The 17,611-nt window shown below is 40.2% G+C and overlaps 1 protein-coding gene across 3 annotated transcripts in view; it reads right to left on the bottom strand.

The window, feature by feature from the left end:
* ints13 (integrator complex subunit 13) overlaps positions 1-17,611 on the bottom strand; it is a 63,391-nt gene that overhangs the window by 44,876 nt on the left and 904 nt on the right. For 2 of the 3 annotated variants that reach the window (XM_020513361.2, XM_048610451.1), the window contains exons 2-4: positions 15,740-15,826; positions 9,253-9,327; positions 924-1,126 (exon numbers count right to left, since the gene is read on the bottom strand). In XM_020513361.2, coding sequence (XP_020368950.1) covers positions 924-1,126; positions 9,253-9,327; positions 15,740-15,826 — 365 coding nt within the window. The remainder of the gene's footprint in view (positions 1-923; positions 1,127-9,252; positions 9,328-15,739; positions 15,827-17,611) is intronic. The other variant, XM_048610453.1, reaches the window with a different exon arrangement.

Here is a 17,611-nt window from a genome sequence, read left to right as displayed (position 1 = left end):
ATAGGATGGCTTGGTGAACGATGTCAAAGGCTGCAAACAAGTCAAGCAGTACGAGGAGAAAACAATATCCTTTGGCTATCACATAAGATGGGAGGTGATTGCCTGGTAGTATTATCACTTGACTATTAACCCAGAAACTCAGCTAACGTTCTAGGGACTTGGGTTCAAATCCTGCCATGCATTCGATTTTTTAAAAAAATCTGGAATTAAGGGTCTAATGATGACCATGAAATCATTGTTGATTGTCAGGAAATCCCACCTGGATTCACAGATTTCCTTCCCTAAAGGACAGTAGTCGTCCTCACCTGCTCTAGTCTACATGACTCCAGACCCACAGCAATGTGGTTGATTCTTTACTGCCCTCTGGGCAATTGGGGATGGGCAATAAATGCTAGCCAAACCAGAGGTGCCCTCATCCTGGGGGTGAATAAGGAAAAAATGTAATTTGTGATTTTGATAGGTGTTTTACTCATTGGTGGGTGGAAACTTCATTGGAGGAATTCAAACAGGGCATTCTTGGAAAAATGGGCACAGATTTGGGAGGCAACATGTTCAAGAACTTTGGAGAGAGTTCAAGAGATAGGATGGTAAACTGCAAGATTTTCTTATTGATGCAGCGGGTGATGGCTGCAGATTTAAAATCAATCTGTGCAATAAGGGAAAGTCAAGACAAAATCAATCTGAAACAAGCTTAGTTTGATAAAAGATGCCAAACTTTGTACTCAGATCAGAATCTGCTTTCAAATTAATGAAAGAATTTTCTGCATCGAAAGAGAAAAATTATGAGTTTTGATCAGAAATTAAGATCAATCATTTTAATGCAATTCAAGTTATCAATTTAATAGATGTCAACAAAAAATATTTGCTCAAATGATTGGGCAAGAATTATTGCGAATGTTGCAGAGAATACCGAAGCAGCACACCTTTTGGCATTAGTTATACAGATGATACGACCCCGATTGCTGACACGGTCTGCATTCTCCATTAATGTGGTCCGGGCTTCGTGCTGATAATCGGTACATTTGCACAGGACCTCCACTGCTTCAACTAAGCCATGCAGCACACTGCAACACTCCGGGTCCATGCGTGGGTTGGGAGGCCCGACAGCTGCTAAGGCTGCCATCAACTGTTACAGAAAATATGATCCATTATCGTTGTTGCAATAGAAAAACTCCGGTGAATTAAGATGTTTACATGGAGTTAATCACGATGGCTATTTCAGAAAAATGAGAAATTCTGAAACCAAGTTATAAAATCATAAAATACAGCACAAAGGAAGGCTATTCAGCCCATTATGCCAACGGCAGAGCTATCAGTTATGTCTTCTCCCATTTTTTTAAATTCAATTCTCTTTCCAAACCTACTAGATAAAATAAATACTTCATGACATTTGGTTTCTTCTGTCAATTATATCAAATCCTGATGATGCAGTTTCTCGTATACTCTATCAAAACCACTCACGCTTTTGAATACCTCTAAAAGATCTCTTCTTATCCTTTACTCTAAAGGAGGACAATGCCAGTTTCTCCAGTCTCTCCTTGTAACTGAAGACCCTCATCTCTAGTGCCATTCTGGGCAATCTCTTCTTACTGCTTCTAAGGCTTCAACATTCTTCCTGAAGTGTGGTGCTAGAACTGGCAACCAAACACCACCTGGGACCTAAAGCAGAGTTTTAAGATTTAGCAGAATTTTGTCTTAAAACTGTCTTTTAGAAAAGAAAAATCACATACTTTTTTTTAAAGAACTAAACATCCATCTCAACTCGCCCAACCATATTGAATGACTTCACATGCACCCTGGGTCTTGCTGCTTCTACACTTCCTTCAAAAAATCATATCATTCAGTTTATGCTTCACATCAATTACCTCTTCAGCAGCGCTGATTATTTCCAACTTTGCTCGGTTTCATTTCAGATTTCCAGCGTACACACTAATCTGCTTTTTCATTTAGTTGATATCCCCTCTCCTTTTGTCCAAATTCCATTACTTCATGCTTCGCTGTATTAAATTTAATCTGCTCTATGTTTGACCATTTCACCAGGCCACCTATGGCCTCCTGAAAGCCATTCCTGTCCTCTTCATTGTTCATTACATGTTCAAGTTTCTTATTATTACAAACTTTAAAATTTTGCCCTGCACACATCAAAATAGTGCAGGGGTCCTGTACCAACCTTGGAGACCACCACTGCATATTAACAAATAAACAACTCTTCACCATTATGCTCTTTTCTCCCTTAGCCAACTTCAGACCCACACAAATTACTGTCCCCATAATTTGTAACATTTATTATGTGCTACATCAGTGGGCTTAAAGTCCATATAAATAACAAGTGCATGGAAACCATCTTTGTTACTCCATTGAACCCTATCATGTCAGTAAAACATGATACATCCAAACGTCAATTAATTTCATCTGTAATAGTCTCAAAATTTCCCCATGTTAAGACAATGGTGTATCCTTCTCCTGTTTATTAAAACATGCTGAATACAGCACTGTAACTATTGTTCTGATCTTGGGAGAGATCATAAACAGTTTGTCTTTGGAAAGTAGCAAAAATTCAAAATCCCAGTTATTTACTAAAAGAATCAAGTCACAAGAATTCACAGTTTAAACCACAAGAATTTTCATGAGACAAAAATCAAAGTAAACACTACATTTTATCTTATACTTTGACATTCAAAATTAATAATATGAATTAGAAGGCAAATTGTGGTCAAACATAAATGATAAATTGCACATTAAATGGCAGATATAACAAATATGGATTATATGAATCAGCTATGCAGTACACAAGATTTCCACAATCATCTTCAGTTACAAAGTCCTTTCTCATGAGGGATTTCAGCTCCTGTCCTCTAGCAGCAAGTCTGATATCCAACTCTCAATAGCACGCAATTCACCAGATTTCCGTGGGCAGTCTTCACTACTAACAGCACACATCTACAGAACAGGACAGCAGCAGCAACTTATACTCAACTTCTGGATCTAGTTTCTTTCAAAATCCCAAAATGAGCGAAGGTTTTTTCACAATAGAATGCTTGATGTAGAAAACAGATTTACCAGAAAGAAAGCTCCACCTAATTGTACTGTGCTAAAATACAATTACTGCAACGAATGTTAATTCCAGAAACCATCTTCTACAATTTAACCACAAACTCGAATGGCTTGACGAGCACCCCACCTACCACCTTAAGTGTTCATTTCGCCCTCAATACTAGGGCAGGGACATTTGCCAAAGCTCCTTCAAAAGCACCTTCCAAACCAGTGACTTTTACTACTGAGATGGTCAAGGAGAGCAAACACATGGCAGCAAAATAGCCCCCAAGTCGCACATCACCCTGACTTTGAACAGTATCATCATTCCTTCACTGTCTTTCCAAGACCCTAAGACACAAGTGCAGAAATTTCAGCTCAGCAAGTCTGCTCCACCATTCAATGAAATCACAGATAATCTAATAAACCTCAACTCCACTTTCCTCAACTCCACATTCCTGTCTTTGCCCCATTACCCTTGATTCCCTTACTAATTAAAAACCAATGCAGCCTCGAATACACTTAAACTGGCCTCTGCAGCCCTCTATAGTAGAGAACTTCACAGATTCGCTAATTCCTCCTCACCTGGTCCTTAATGGGTAACACCTTACTCTGACATTCTGGTCTTAGACTCTCCCACAAGGGGAAAATAACTGCTCCGCAGCTACCCTGTCAAGGCCTCAGAAGAATCTTGTATGCTTCAATAACGTTGGTTCTAATTCTTCTGATCTCCCACAACTACAACCTCTCATTATAAAAAGCTCCCTCTATACCTAGAATCAACCTAGTAAACTTTTTGTGGACTGCCTCCACTGCCAGTATATTTTTCCCCTAGATAAGGGAACTAAAACAGTTTACAGTATTCCTGGTGTGGTCTGACTAGAGCCTCATATCTCCTTTGAAATAAAAGCCAACAGCCTTTTCTTCCTTTTTATCCGTTAAACTTGGATTCATGCATGAAGACCCCAAAACCCTCTCTGCTGAAGTTTTCTGCAGTCTCTCTCCATTTAAATAATATTCAACTCTTCTACTTTTCCTGCCACAGCTCATAACATTTTCCTCACATCGTATACCATCTGACAAGTTTCTGCCCATTCACTTAACACGTCTGTATCTCTCTGTAAAATCAGTGAGTCATCCTCTCTACTTGTCTTCCCACCCATTTTCCCTTGGGTATAATTCCTGCAGTTGCTGACCTTACCATGAAGGTGACTCCTCCTTAACCTCACCCCTTGCCTGAGGTATGGTGATCCTCAGGTTAAACCACCACCACTCGTCTCTCTAATGAGAAAGCAGGTCTATGGTCTGAAAAGACTATGGCAACTTTATAGTCTTTTTAGAATCATAGAATCCTACAGCACGGAGACTGGCCCTTTGGCCCAAACTGGTCCATGCTGACCAAAATGTCCACCCACGCTAACCCCATTTCCCTGCACTTGGCCCATATCCTTCTAAACCTTTCTTATCCATGTATTTGTCCAAATGCATTTTAAACATTGTTAATGTACCTGCCTCAACCACTTCCACCAGTAGCTCATTCCATATGGATACCACCCTCTGTGTAAACAAGTTTCTCCTCAGGTTCCCATTTATTCTGTCCCCTTTACCTTAAGCTGATGCCCTCTAGTCCTCAATTCCCCAACACTGGGAAAAAGACTGAGTGCATTTACCCTAACCATTGCCTCTCCGGATCTTATACACTTCTATAAGATACCCCCTCAGTCTCCTAAGCTGTAAAGAAAAACGTCCTAGCTTGTCCAACCTCTCCCTATAACTCAGTCCCTCGAGTCCTGGCAACTCCTTGTAAATTTCTTCTGCACTCTCTTCAGTTTAATAACATCCTTCCTATAGCAAGGTGACCAAAACTGAAAACAATATTCCAAGCGCGGCCTCACTGATGTCCTGTACAACTGCAACACAACTTCCCAACTTCTGTACTCAATGCCCTTACTGATGAAGGCCAGTGTGCCAAAAGCCTTCTTCACTGTGCCTACCAATGTCTCCACTTTCAGAGAACCGTGCACCTAAACTCCAAGGTCCCTCTGTTCGACTACACTCCTTAAGGCCCTACACTTCACCATAAAACTCCTACCTTGATTTGACTTTCCAAAATGCACCACCTCATTATTATTTATATTAAACTCTATTTGCCATTTCTTGGCCCACTTCCCCAGCTGATCAAAATCCTGCTGCAATCTCTGATAACCTTCCTCACTGCCCACGATACCGCCTACTTTGGTGTCATCTGCAAACTTACTAATCATGCCTTGTACATTCTCATCCACATCACTGATATAGATAACAAACAGCAATGGGCCCAGCACTAACCTCCGAGGCACACCACAAGTCACAGGTTTCCAGTCCAAAAACAATCCTTCTACTTTTAACCTCGGCTTCCAACCATCAAGCCAATTGTGTATCCAATTTGCCAGCTCTCCTTGGATTCCATGTAATCTAGCCTACTATGTGGAACCTTATCAAAGGCCTTACTGAAATCCATATAGACTACCAACCTGCCCTCATCAACCTTCCTTGTCACTTCAAAGAACTTTATCAAATTTGTGACGCATGATCTCCCACACACAAAGTCATGCAGACTACTCCTAATCAAACCCGGTTTTTCCAAATGCATGTATATTTTATCCTTCAGAATCTTAAGTACCTTAGCTACCAACGATGTTAAGCTTATTGGTCTATAATTCCCAGGTTTTTCTTTGCAGCCCTTCTTGAATAAGGGCACAACATTCGCTACCCTCCAGTCTTCTGGGATCTCACCCTGGCTAACAACGATGCAAATATATCAGCCAGGGCCCCCGCAATTTCTTCTCTAGCCTCTTGCAGAGTTCTTGGATATATCTGGTCAGGATCAGGAGATTTATCCACCTTCATACATTGTGATACGTCCAATACCTCCTCTGCTGTGATATTAATTGTCCCCAAGATATCACCATTAACTTTACCCAAGTTCCCAAGTCTTCATGCCTTTCTCCACAGTAAACACAAAGGAGAAACATTCATTGAGGACCTCGCCCATCTCCTGTAGTTCCACACATACATGTCCACTTTGTTCCACAAGGGGTCCTATTCTCTCTCTAGTTATTCTTTTTCCTTTAATATACTTAAAGAATCTCTTTAGATTCACCCTAATCTTCTCAGCCAAGGCTATCTTATGCCCCCTTTTGCCCTCCTGATTTCCTTCTTCAGTAAACTCCTGTATCCCCTGTATATCTCCAGAGATTCCCTTGATCCCAGCTGCCTGTACCTGAGCCATGCCTCTTCCTTTTTTCTGGTCACAGCGTCAATATCTCGTCATCCAGAGTTCCCTACTCCTGCCAACCTTGCACTTCACCCTCACAGAAATATACAGATCTTGAAGTCTAGCTATCACACTTTTAAAGGCCTCCTACTTGCCAGATGTCCCTTTGCCTGCAAACAAACTACTCCAATCAACTCCTGCAAGCTCCTGTCTAATTCCATCAAAATTCACCTTGCCACAATTTAGAACATGAACCTGTGGACCAGTTGTCTGTCTCCATAACTACTTTAAAATTAATAGGTCACTATGGTCACTCACCCCAAGGTGCTCCCCCACTGTCACCTCAATCACTTGCCCTGCCCTATTTCCCAAGAGTAGGTGCAAGTCCTGCCCCTTCCCGAGTAAGAGCCTCTATATACTGTTTGAGGAAATTTTCCTAAACACACTGAACAAATTCCACACCATCCAAGTCCTTAACACTATGGCAGTCCCAGTCTATCTTAAGAAAATTAAAAATCCCCTACTATGACAAGCCTATTACTCTGCAAGACTCCCCAGTCTCCCTGCATATTTGTTCCTCTAATTCCTGTTGACTATTTGAGGCCTTTTTACCTAATAGAAATGGGATTTATTTTAGTTCTAATCAATAATGTGCAGGAATTGTTTCAGTCAACATTTATATTACGCTTAATTTGGAATATTTTTCTTTTATTCATTCATTGAATGAGTGTGTCATCGGAAAGGCCACCATTTTTGCCTAACCCTAAGTGCCCCAGAGAAGGTGGCAGTGAGTGTTTACATGGATTTTAAAGGTTCAAGAAGTGTCGGTACACTCATGGTGCTATCAGGAAGGGGATGCTAGGTTCTTAACCCAGGTACAGTGAAGGAATGGTGATATACATTAACTCCAAATCAGGAGAGGGCATGGTTTAAAGTGAAATTTGTTGTTGGTGGTAACGTTCTCATGAATGTGCTGCTCTTGGCAGTAGAGGTCCTGGGTTTTGAAGGTGGTTTTGAGTCATGATGATGCATTTTCTAGATGATATACACTGAGGCCATTGTGCATCAGTGGTGAAGAACATGCATGTGTAGAAGACGGTAGATGGGGTGCTGATCAAGCAAACTACTTTGCATTGAATGGTATGAAGCTTCTGATTGTTATGGGAGCTGCCCTCATCCAGGTGAGAATACCCATCATACTCCTTACGTCGCTCTTTTGGACGGTGCGCAGGCTTCCTAACCAATCACTTCAGAGATGTCACGCCTCTGGGGCAGGTGGGATTTGAATCCAAAGATAGGGACACCACTACTGCACCACATGAATCTTTCATTGCCACTTCTGACCTGTATCTTTTGTTGTAAACCCAGAAGAGTTTTTGGGGTGAACAACTAACTGTAATCATGCAAAATAGAAAGATTCACTGATACAATTGCAGGCGATGGTAAATTTTGGGTCAGGTCAATGCAAGTTTTATTCTGCATCTAGATGTACAATAATCAAGCTGAAACTGTTTGATGCAAATATAGTGACAATATTGGGCCAATTGAGCAGTTGAATCACTAATTTCTATTCCCCACCTGGCAAAGAGACTATGAGAAGTAGGTGACAGAATTAAAGAGGGCACTCCCAGGAGATCATGTTCACCAGCATTTGAGTTACTTGCAACACACACTCCGCATGTGCTGGATTAATGAGATTTTACTGTATTAAGCATTCATAGTGAAAAAAGGCACATTTCCAAGCACCATCTCTCAAAAATATAAAAATCATTTATGTCACAGAAAATTACAGACAGTTAGTGCAAAGTTAATTGAAACAATGCTTAGATGGTGTTTGAAAAATGAAAAGAAAACTCAAGTCCCCTATACAATAGAGGTACACTTCAGCCCTTTTAAATTTAATTGCCAGCTTGTCAACTTGACATTCTTCTGATTCAGATAGCCTATGGCTGTTCCTGAAACAATAATATTACACTGGTTCAACCAAACTACTGAAACCACATTCCTGTGGTGTGGCCTGGGCTGTTGTTCCATTATGAATTCTACATTTTTGCATGCTGTTCCACCTGCTTTGGCATATCCAAGTATTCTTTCAGGAATTTTTTTTTCCTATTAAGTTTTCTGCTTGACTCTATGGACACTTCAGAAGCAACCTTCAGACTGAAAATCCCTAGCAAATCTACTTAGATTTACTTTCCTGTTTTTTGACACTCTTTTCATATGCTATCAGATTACTTTCAAACCCCTTCAGTTATTCAATTTTAGGCTAAAATAAACTTGCAGTGATGTTACAAAGAATTTGAAAGCATTTGCAGGTATTAAGGCAGGTTATTTCTTTTTAATAAATACCATAAATTCACAGTAAACTAATTGGATAAGTATTTGATGAAGAAGATTATATTGAACTATGGGGAAAATGGAGCATTTGGTTTTGGCACTATTGTTGCAAAGAGACAACGCCGACACAATAACCAAAATATCTCTTTTCGTGCTGCAGCCTTCTTTGGCTCTATAGAAAATAAACCAACTGAAAATCTATTTATGGCGCACTTCTGCGGTAGTTTCTATGAAGTAAAATGTTTCAGTTGCAAATGTTATCAATACCCAGATTAAGGTCATGGTTATCAAGCATTTGGTAAAGCAAACTGAATGAAGATAATTCTTAATATTAGATATATCTTATTGTAATTTTAAAGAATGGTCAGCTCATGTCAACAATATGTTCGTTTAGAAGACAAACAATTTAACGATAAATGGAGATGAGAAGAATAGTTACAGAGAGCAAAACATGAGGTGCAACCAAACAATAGATAAGTAGGTAAAATAATTTGTATCTGAAATGCAGTAGAGTGCTTTCAAAAACAGTCGCTTGAAAATCAACAATAAAAATTGAGGATTATCAAGATTAGTGGAGGTGATTGAAATAATTAACTCCCTACTTCAAAATCAAAGCTTTGTTATACCTCCTGCAGGTTCTGATCTTCTTGCCCCCAGGAGTTCAGGGTGTGTGCTCTTGAGTCACTTACAATGAAATTCACCTGAAAAACACAAAGTCAAAACTAAAAACGAATGTGATAAACATACGGATCTGAAGTTAATGTTAAAGTACTTTAAAAGGGTAAAAATACAGTAGATTTACAGAACATGGTTGGTATATTAAAATTCAATCTTCTTTAGAAATAATAATTATTCAAATACTGAGAACACTGTCGGCAACACATTTCATCCAAACTTAGCAGGCAGATTTACAAGAGTTGCACTGTTTCTCAGAAATAGTGATCACTGCACTTCAACACAGATTACAGTATCCCAATAAAGAATGGGCAGCACATGCCGCATCATTAAATAAATAATGGAATGCACGTTTTGAGAATAAATTATCATAATAATTGAAAATTCGGTTGATCATTTTCTTTCTCTTCGTTGGTTAATGCACGACTAAACAGGCATTCACCTTTAGGACTTCCTTTTAATCAAAAACAAGCTAAGAGGAAGAGATTATAACCCATCCCACACCATATAATCCTGAAGTTTAATTTATTTTGCAGCTGACTCCTGCAATTTGTACAAATGTTATGAAGAATTTGAAAGCATTTGCAGGTATTAAGGCAGTTCACTTCTTTTTAAAAGGGTACCATCAATTCTCAGGGACCACTACAGTAAAACAATTGGATAGGTATTTGATGCTGAAGATTATATCGCGCTACGGGGTAAACAGTGGGATTAGTTTTGCGACTACTGTTGCAAAGAGACAATACAGACACAATGGGGCAAAGTGTCTCCGTTGGTGCTGCAGCCTTCTGCAACCATAGAAAATAAACCAACTGGAAACCTATTAATGGAGCATATCTGCGTACAAAGTAAAATGTTTTAGTTGTAAAGAAACAAATTTTATCAATACTTGGATTACAGTCATGATCAAACATTTGGTAAAGACTAGTGAATAGAGACAATCCTTAAAATTATGAGCAAGAAATATCTAATATTAAAGAATGGACAACGCATGTCAATAATGTGCTAGTTTAGAAGAAAACAAAAACAATGATAAATGGAGATGAAATGAACAGTTATAGAGAATAAATCATGAGGTAACCAATTAAAGAATTATAGATAATTAAGATATTCTGATAACCAAAGCCAATGACCCTTGTACAAACTCCATCCCCCAGCCTCCGACTCCACCCTTCTGAGCAAAATGTTTTTTCAAGATAACTAGACTGCTCATACCTTAGTGTTATGCGTGACCCTAAAATAGGTTTCCACCCATGTATTTGCATCATCGCTAAGACCATCTCTTTCCACTTCCATAACATCGTTAAACTCCACTCTAGCATTGACTCATTTGCTATTAAAGCATGCGATACTTTTGTTTCCTGTAGAGCTAGCTAGTCCAACACGTTCCTAGCCAGCTACCAATCTTCCACAAATATGAGCCCCCTCAAAATTCTATTGTCTACATCCTCACTTACAGTGTCATGTTTACCCATCATCCATGCTTGCTGAGCTTGGTTCCCAGGTAAGCAATGTCTCAATTTTAAGATTCTCATCCTTGTTTATAAGTCCCTCTATGTCGTAATCCTTCTTTTCCCCATAACTACCACCATCACTACAACACTGCAAGACAACCACATTTACCCAATTCTGATCTCTTATACATTCGATTTTAAATCTCTCAACCATCGGCGCTGTGCCTTCAATTGCCTGGCTCTGGAAGTTACTCACTAATCCATTCCACCTCACCACCTCCCATAAAATACTCATTAAAGCTCAAGTCATCTGCCCTAGTGCTTTATATGACTCTGTGTCTAATTCTGCTTAATGATACTCCTGTAAAGTCCCTTGTGATATTTACTACCTCGAATCCGGGATACAAGTACAAGTTGTTGCTGCAGTTAAAAATAAGCAGGAGAGAAGAAAAACCCTGAAAAGCAACGAAGAATTAATATTTAAAAACAGGACATATCTAACAGCTAACGAACAAGAGTGCAGAGCAGGGTATGTTATCTAGTACACATTTTGTTGAAATACCTGCCAGCAAGTGTGCGGAGGATCAATTGGAATGGCATAAATGATTTGATGACTTTTAATATTGAAGAAAATGTAAAAATATCTGGCACTCCTGTGATTTATAACATCAACTAAATATGGCAATTAATAGTCATTTTAACCCAATTACAGATTTCAACATAAAAAGGACCTTCCGCATAGCACCCCTTCTGAATAAATACTAGAAACAGCGTCAGAAGCTCCTTATGCTTTCCCTTGACACTAACATGAACTTGCAAAAGAAACAGTTTGAAACACAAATTGCTGCTAAATATGAATAGCATATTGTGGAACATAATTGCTGCATTTATAGACTATTTATCTGCTACTGTTTTAGCAAAAACAAAGAGAGTTAAAAATGGTCCTCTGCAACAAATACAATAAATGCTGGAGTGGGAAACAGAGTTGATGGTTCGAGCTCTGTATGACTCTTCTCCAATTCTGAATCATACGGGATTCAAAACATTAACTCTGTTTCTCTCTCCACAGATGCTGCCAGACTTGCAGCTTCTCCACCATTTTGTTTTTTTTTTCAGATTTCCAGCACTGCAGTATTTTGCTTTTATAGGAAAATGGTCCTTGATTGTTCAAATTTGAAGTAAACATTTGTGAAATATATTTAGGATCAGTAACAGGTACTATGGTTAGATAAAGGGCCAATACTCATCAGATGAGCTCGTCAACAAGGCTGCGTATGTGTGAAATCGCAGGAGATGGGGGAAGATACTAAATGAGTATTTTGCATCATAGTTTACTGTGGAGAAGGATATACAAGGTAGAGAACTTGATAAATGTCCATGTTACAGAGGTGGTGGTGCTGGATGTCTTAAAATGCATAAATGGTGGATAAATCCCGAGGACCTTATCAGGTGTACCCTAGAACTCTCTCGGAAGCCGGGGTAGTGATTGCTGGGCCTTTTACTGAGATATTTGTGTCATTGATAGCCACAGATGAGGTGTCAGAAGACTGGAAGTTGGCTAACATAGTGCCACTACTTAAGAAAGGTGGTAAGGAGAAGCCAGTGATTATAGACAAGTGAGCCTGATACTGGTGGTGCGCAAGTTGTTGGAGAGGATCTGATGGATAGGATTTACATGTATTTGGAAAGGCTAGGACTGATTAAGGATAATCAACACAGCTTTGTGCGTGAGAAAACGTGTCTTACTAACTTGATTGAGTGTTTTGAAGTAGTAATGTAGAGAATTGTTGAAGGCAGAGCAGTGAACATGATCTATGTGGGCTTCAGTAAGGTGTTTGACAAGGTTCCTCATGGTAGGCTGGTCAGCAAAGTTAGATCACATGGAATACAGGGAGAACTAGCCATTTGGGTACAGATCTGACTCGAAGGTAGGAGACAGATGGATGGTAAAGGAGGATTGCTTTTCAGACTGCAGGCCTGTGACCAGCGGTGTGCCACAAGGATCAGTGCTGGGTCCACTCTACCTTGTATATCCTTCTCCACAGTAAACTATGATGCAAAATACTCATTTAGTATCTTCCCCCATCTCCTGCGTTTTCACACATACGCAGCCTTGTTGACGAGCTCATCTGATGAGTATTGGCCCTTTATCTAACCATAGTACCTGTTACTGATCCTAAATATATTTCACAAATGTTTACTTCAAATTTGAACAATCAAGGACCATTTTCCTATAAAAGCAAAATACTGCAGTGCTGGAAATCTGAAAAAAAAACAAAATGGTGGAGAAGCTGCAAGTCTGGCAGCATCTGTGGAGAGAGAAACAGTTATATAAATGATTTGGAAGTGAATACAGGAGATATGGATAGCAACTTTGCAGATGACATCAACATCAGGGGTGTAATGGACAGCAAAGGTTACCTCAGAGTATATCGGTACCTTGATCAGAACCTTGAACAGCTCAGTGGTTAGCACTGCTGCCTCACAGCACCATGCACCCGGTTCAATTCCAGCCTTGGGCAACTGTCTGTGTGGAGTTTGCACGTTCTCCCCGTGTCTGCATGGGTTTCCTCCAGGTGTTCCAGTTTCCAGCCACAGTCCAAAGATGTGCAGGTTAGGTGGAGTGGCCATGCTAAATTGTCCATAGTGACCAATGTGTAGGCTAGGTGGATTAGCCATTACATTAGGGTTACAGGGATTGGGGGCTGGGGAAAGAGTATGTCTGCGTGGGATGCTCTTTGGAGAGTAGGTGTGGACTTGTAGGGCCAAATGGCCCGTTTCCACACTGAAAGGACTCTTAGGAAAAAAAAAACAAATATGGGCTGAGGAGTCACCAATGGAGTTAATTAATTTAGATAAATGTGAGGCGCTGCATTTGGGAAAGGCAAATCAATTAATGGTAAGGTCCTGGGGAATGTTGCTGAACAGAGAGACCTTGGAGTGCAGGTTCACAGCTCCTTGAAAGTGGAGTCCCAATAGGTAAGATAGTGAAAAAGGCATTTGGTAAGCTTGCCTTTATTAGTCAATGCATTGAGCATAGGAGTTCGGAGGTCATGTTGTGGCTGTACAGGACATGGGTTCGGCCAATTTTGGATATTACGTTCAATTCTGGTCACCCTGCTATAAGAAAGATGTTGCAAAACTTGAAAGGATTCAGAAAAGATTTACATGGATGTTGCCACAGTTGGAGGGTTTGAGCTATAGGGAAAGGCTGAATAGGCTGGGGCTATTTTCCCTGGAGCATCGGAGGCTGAGGGGTGACTTTATAGAGGTTTATAAAATCATGAGGGGCATTGATAGGCTGAATAGCTAAGGTCTTTTCCCCAGGGTAGGGGAGTCCAAAACTAGAGGGCATATGTTTAAGGTGAGAGGGGAAAGATTTAAAAGGGATCTAAGGGGCAACTTTTTCACATTTAGGGTGGTGCGTATATGGAATGAGCTGCCAGAGGAAGTGGAGGAGGCCGGTACAATTACAACATTTAAAAGGCATCTGGATGGGCATATGAATAGGAAGGGTTTAGAGGGATATGGGCCAAATGCTGGCAAATGGGACTAGATTAATTTAGGATATCTGGTGGGCATGGACAAGTCAGACTGAAGGGCCTGTTTCCGTGCTGTATATCTCGATGACTCTACACGCTGAGCAAACTACTCAGTTGCACCAAAGGAAGTGCTGCTGAGTGGTTCAGGGCAATTCTCTGCCGCCACCACCACCACCTCCTCCTCACACAAACCAGGGATCGGTAACGAATGTCTGCTTGCTGGTAACATCCACTAAAGCCAGTTAGGTAGTTACTACTCTGCTGGAATTTCCACCACATCTATACACACGTTGATTATAACCCAAACTGTAGTGCTGTAACAAACACTTTTCAACTGCTGCTGGCTGCATTTTCTATTATACAGGCAGAATGAATAGTCATTCGCCATGGCATCGTTCACAGAAATCAAAGCACTGATCCTTTAGTTTTAAGTGAAGGGAAAGCTGAAGATGGCACTATTGTGTTACACTGTGCAGTGATTCACCCAAACATCCCGTTTCTCTAAAGGACCAGAATATCATTAACTATGAACATATAGTTAAAATAACGAACAAAAACTGGAAATGCTCAGCAGGTCTAGCAGCATCCGTGAAGAACTCAATTCTGAGGAAGAGTCACCGGACCCGAATCATTAACTCTGATTTTTTCTTTGCAGATGCTGCCAGAGCTGAGCTTTTCCAGCAACTTCTGTTTTTGTTCCTGATTTACAGCATCCGCGGTTCCTTCAGTTTTTATGTAGTAAAAATAAAGCTTCAGATTACAAATCAAATCTTTCTCTGTGCTCATAAATCTTCCCTAAGCCTTCTGGAAACCTTGAGATGGATAACATGTAGGGCGTTTTTTTTTTTAAATATTTGATCTTAAAGCTGTTTTATGTACTTTCCAGAACAACATCAAGAGTTACATCCAGCTGATGCAAGTAGTAGCCAATGATCACAATGGAAAAGTACTACCATTCTCAGGTCAAATTTCACACTTTTAAAAAAACGAAAAACAATTGGAGGAAAGCATAATTCCATAATGAAAATTCAACTGAATTCATATTTACTCTGTAATTACATTTGCCTGCTAGTTACAAACAAACAATAAAATTGGGGTGAAATTGGACATGAGTGGGTATGCAATATGGACAGCTTTGCTCTGGTCTCCAATTACAATTCACCCCAGGCTCCATCTTCACCCTCGATCAATTCTACCGACTTCAACAGGACCGGCATGTCAGAGATACTATATCACAGGCAGCAAATGCAATTCCACACAGGTCCAATTGAACTCCAAAGAATTCTCCCTTAGGAGACCATCTGATTCTAAATTACAATAAAAGCATTAGACTCTCCTCCAGAGTCTAGAGTATTGTTTTTCCATTGTTAGTTAATCTATTTCAATTCTAGCATATAGCAACAAAAAAATGCATCTCAAAAGCACATTTGTTTTTTACTTACCCTGGTTGCACCCATTAATTGCTTTGGAGCAACTGTTAGCAGCCTTTGGTCACCAGATGTTGACGTCATGCTGCTTAATGTTGCTGGCTGAGATACACAGGGAAATTAAATAGAACAACATATTTTATATACGGTTTACAATATATATTAAAAATGGAATGTCAACACTCCAGGAACCACACATTTCCCATTCTATATTTCATACAATCATTGAGCACAGAAGAACACCATTCAGCACACTGTGCCTGCGCAGATCTTTTGAAATATCAAATCAATTAGACCCTCACCCTGTACTTTCCCTATAGCCCTTCAATTTATTTGCCTAGAATATCTATATTCTGCAAGTTATTACCAAACCTGCTCCTACCTCCCTTTCAGGCAGTTCAGCCTAGATCACAACCTGCAGCATTAAAAGATCGCAATCTTTTGCCAATTATCTTGAGGTTGCTTTAAACCCATCTTCCATTTGGAAACTTTTGTTTATTTGATCAAAACCTACCACAGTAATGAATATTTCTACTAAATACCTTTAATTCTCAGTCTAAAGAAACTAATTCCAGCTTTTTTTTTTGTCTCTTAACGGTTAAAACCATTTTCCTTGAAGTGAACACCTCATAACAGGAGGTATTGTGAGAACCCAAATTTGACTCATAATCCAGCAGAGAGTTTGAATTTGGCACATAAATGACATCTTGTAGCCTGGTATGAAGCAACACTTGAAGCTATAATCATCCAATAGTTTTGTGCTTTTATAATGATCCTGCGTTAATAAAAACACATCTTTGACTTATTAGCAGCATTGCTGCTGAGGAGGAAATATGTTTAACCTATTTTAGAAGGTTCAAAAAACTCATTGATTAACAACAAAAACATATTTTCATCAAGTAAATAACTGAGCTAAACAGAATTGAAAGCATAAAGAAAAAAGCATCACAGATCATCTACTTCCAATAGCAGTGAGTACCATTGCTTTGTACTACATGCCCTCTCCAGTGTTAATCGTGGCTTAATTTAATTTCTACTTCCAACTATTTAAATCACTTATTTGTATGTAAGGAAGATTAAAGTTAAAACTCAATATCTATTAATGCATTAAGTATCAAGCTGAGAGTTTTAGTAGGGTGCTTGTTTGTATAATTAACTCCAGTACACCAGTATATTTTTAGTGGCTGACCATTCATTACAGGCCCCTAGCCAACATAGAACATTATAAGAATCTTGCCGAAAGTGGACATTTTGCTCCATTCAGAGCTCACTATTTACCCCGTCTAGTGCCTATCCAAATTCAGAGCTCAAATTCTTGCCCTTCTTTGTCCCAGTATTCACTGTCTATTTGCTCCTAGGACCTGTCCTAACTCTGGTGTAAACTTGGCAAATCCTTCTCTACATGCACTCAGGAGCCCAGCTCTCTGATTCTGCCCTCATCCCACCTTCTGACCCCGAAGTCCCTTTCCCAGTTTTCCACGATCCCCACCCACCACTTACACCCACATCACCTGCCGAACACAGACAACAGTCCATAGCCTCTCATTCTCTCTTCCCTTCAAACATGCATCCAGTGTTTTTCAGTCTATTTCCCCCATCAACTCTGGGGGACCCTTCACGCATCCCTAATCAGGACCTCGTCACCGTTTCCTCTGCCCCCCTCAATTCTGCCTTCACCTCTCTGAACTACCATGCCCCTCACTGAGCCAAAAATCACTCACTCTGCCTCCCTCCTCAACCCCCACCCCATTCTGACACCCCATCACTTGGAACCCCCCCCCCCCCCTCCCCCCCCCCCCCCTCCCTTGGAACCCCCCCCCCCCACACTCTCCCCCCCCCCGTCACTTGGAACACCCCCCCCTCATTCTGACCCTCCCCGTCACTTGG

The sequence above is a fragment of the Rhincodon typus genome, chromosome 22, assembly GCF_021869965.1.
Source record: "Rhincodon typus isolate 14 chromosome 22, sRhiTyp1.1, whole genome shotgun sequence".
Lineage (NCBI taxonomy): Eukaryota > Metazoa > Chordata > Chondrichthyes > Orectolobiformes > Rhincodontidae > Rhincodon > Rhincodon typus.
This window is presented reverse-complemented; position numbering and strand designations above follow the sequence as displayed.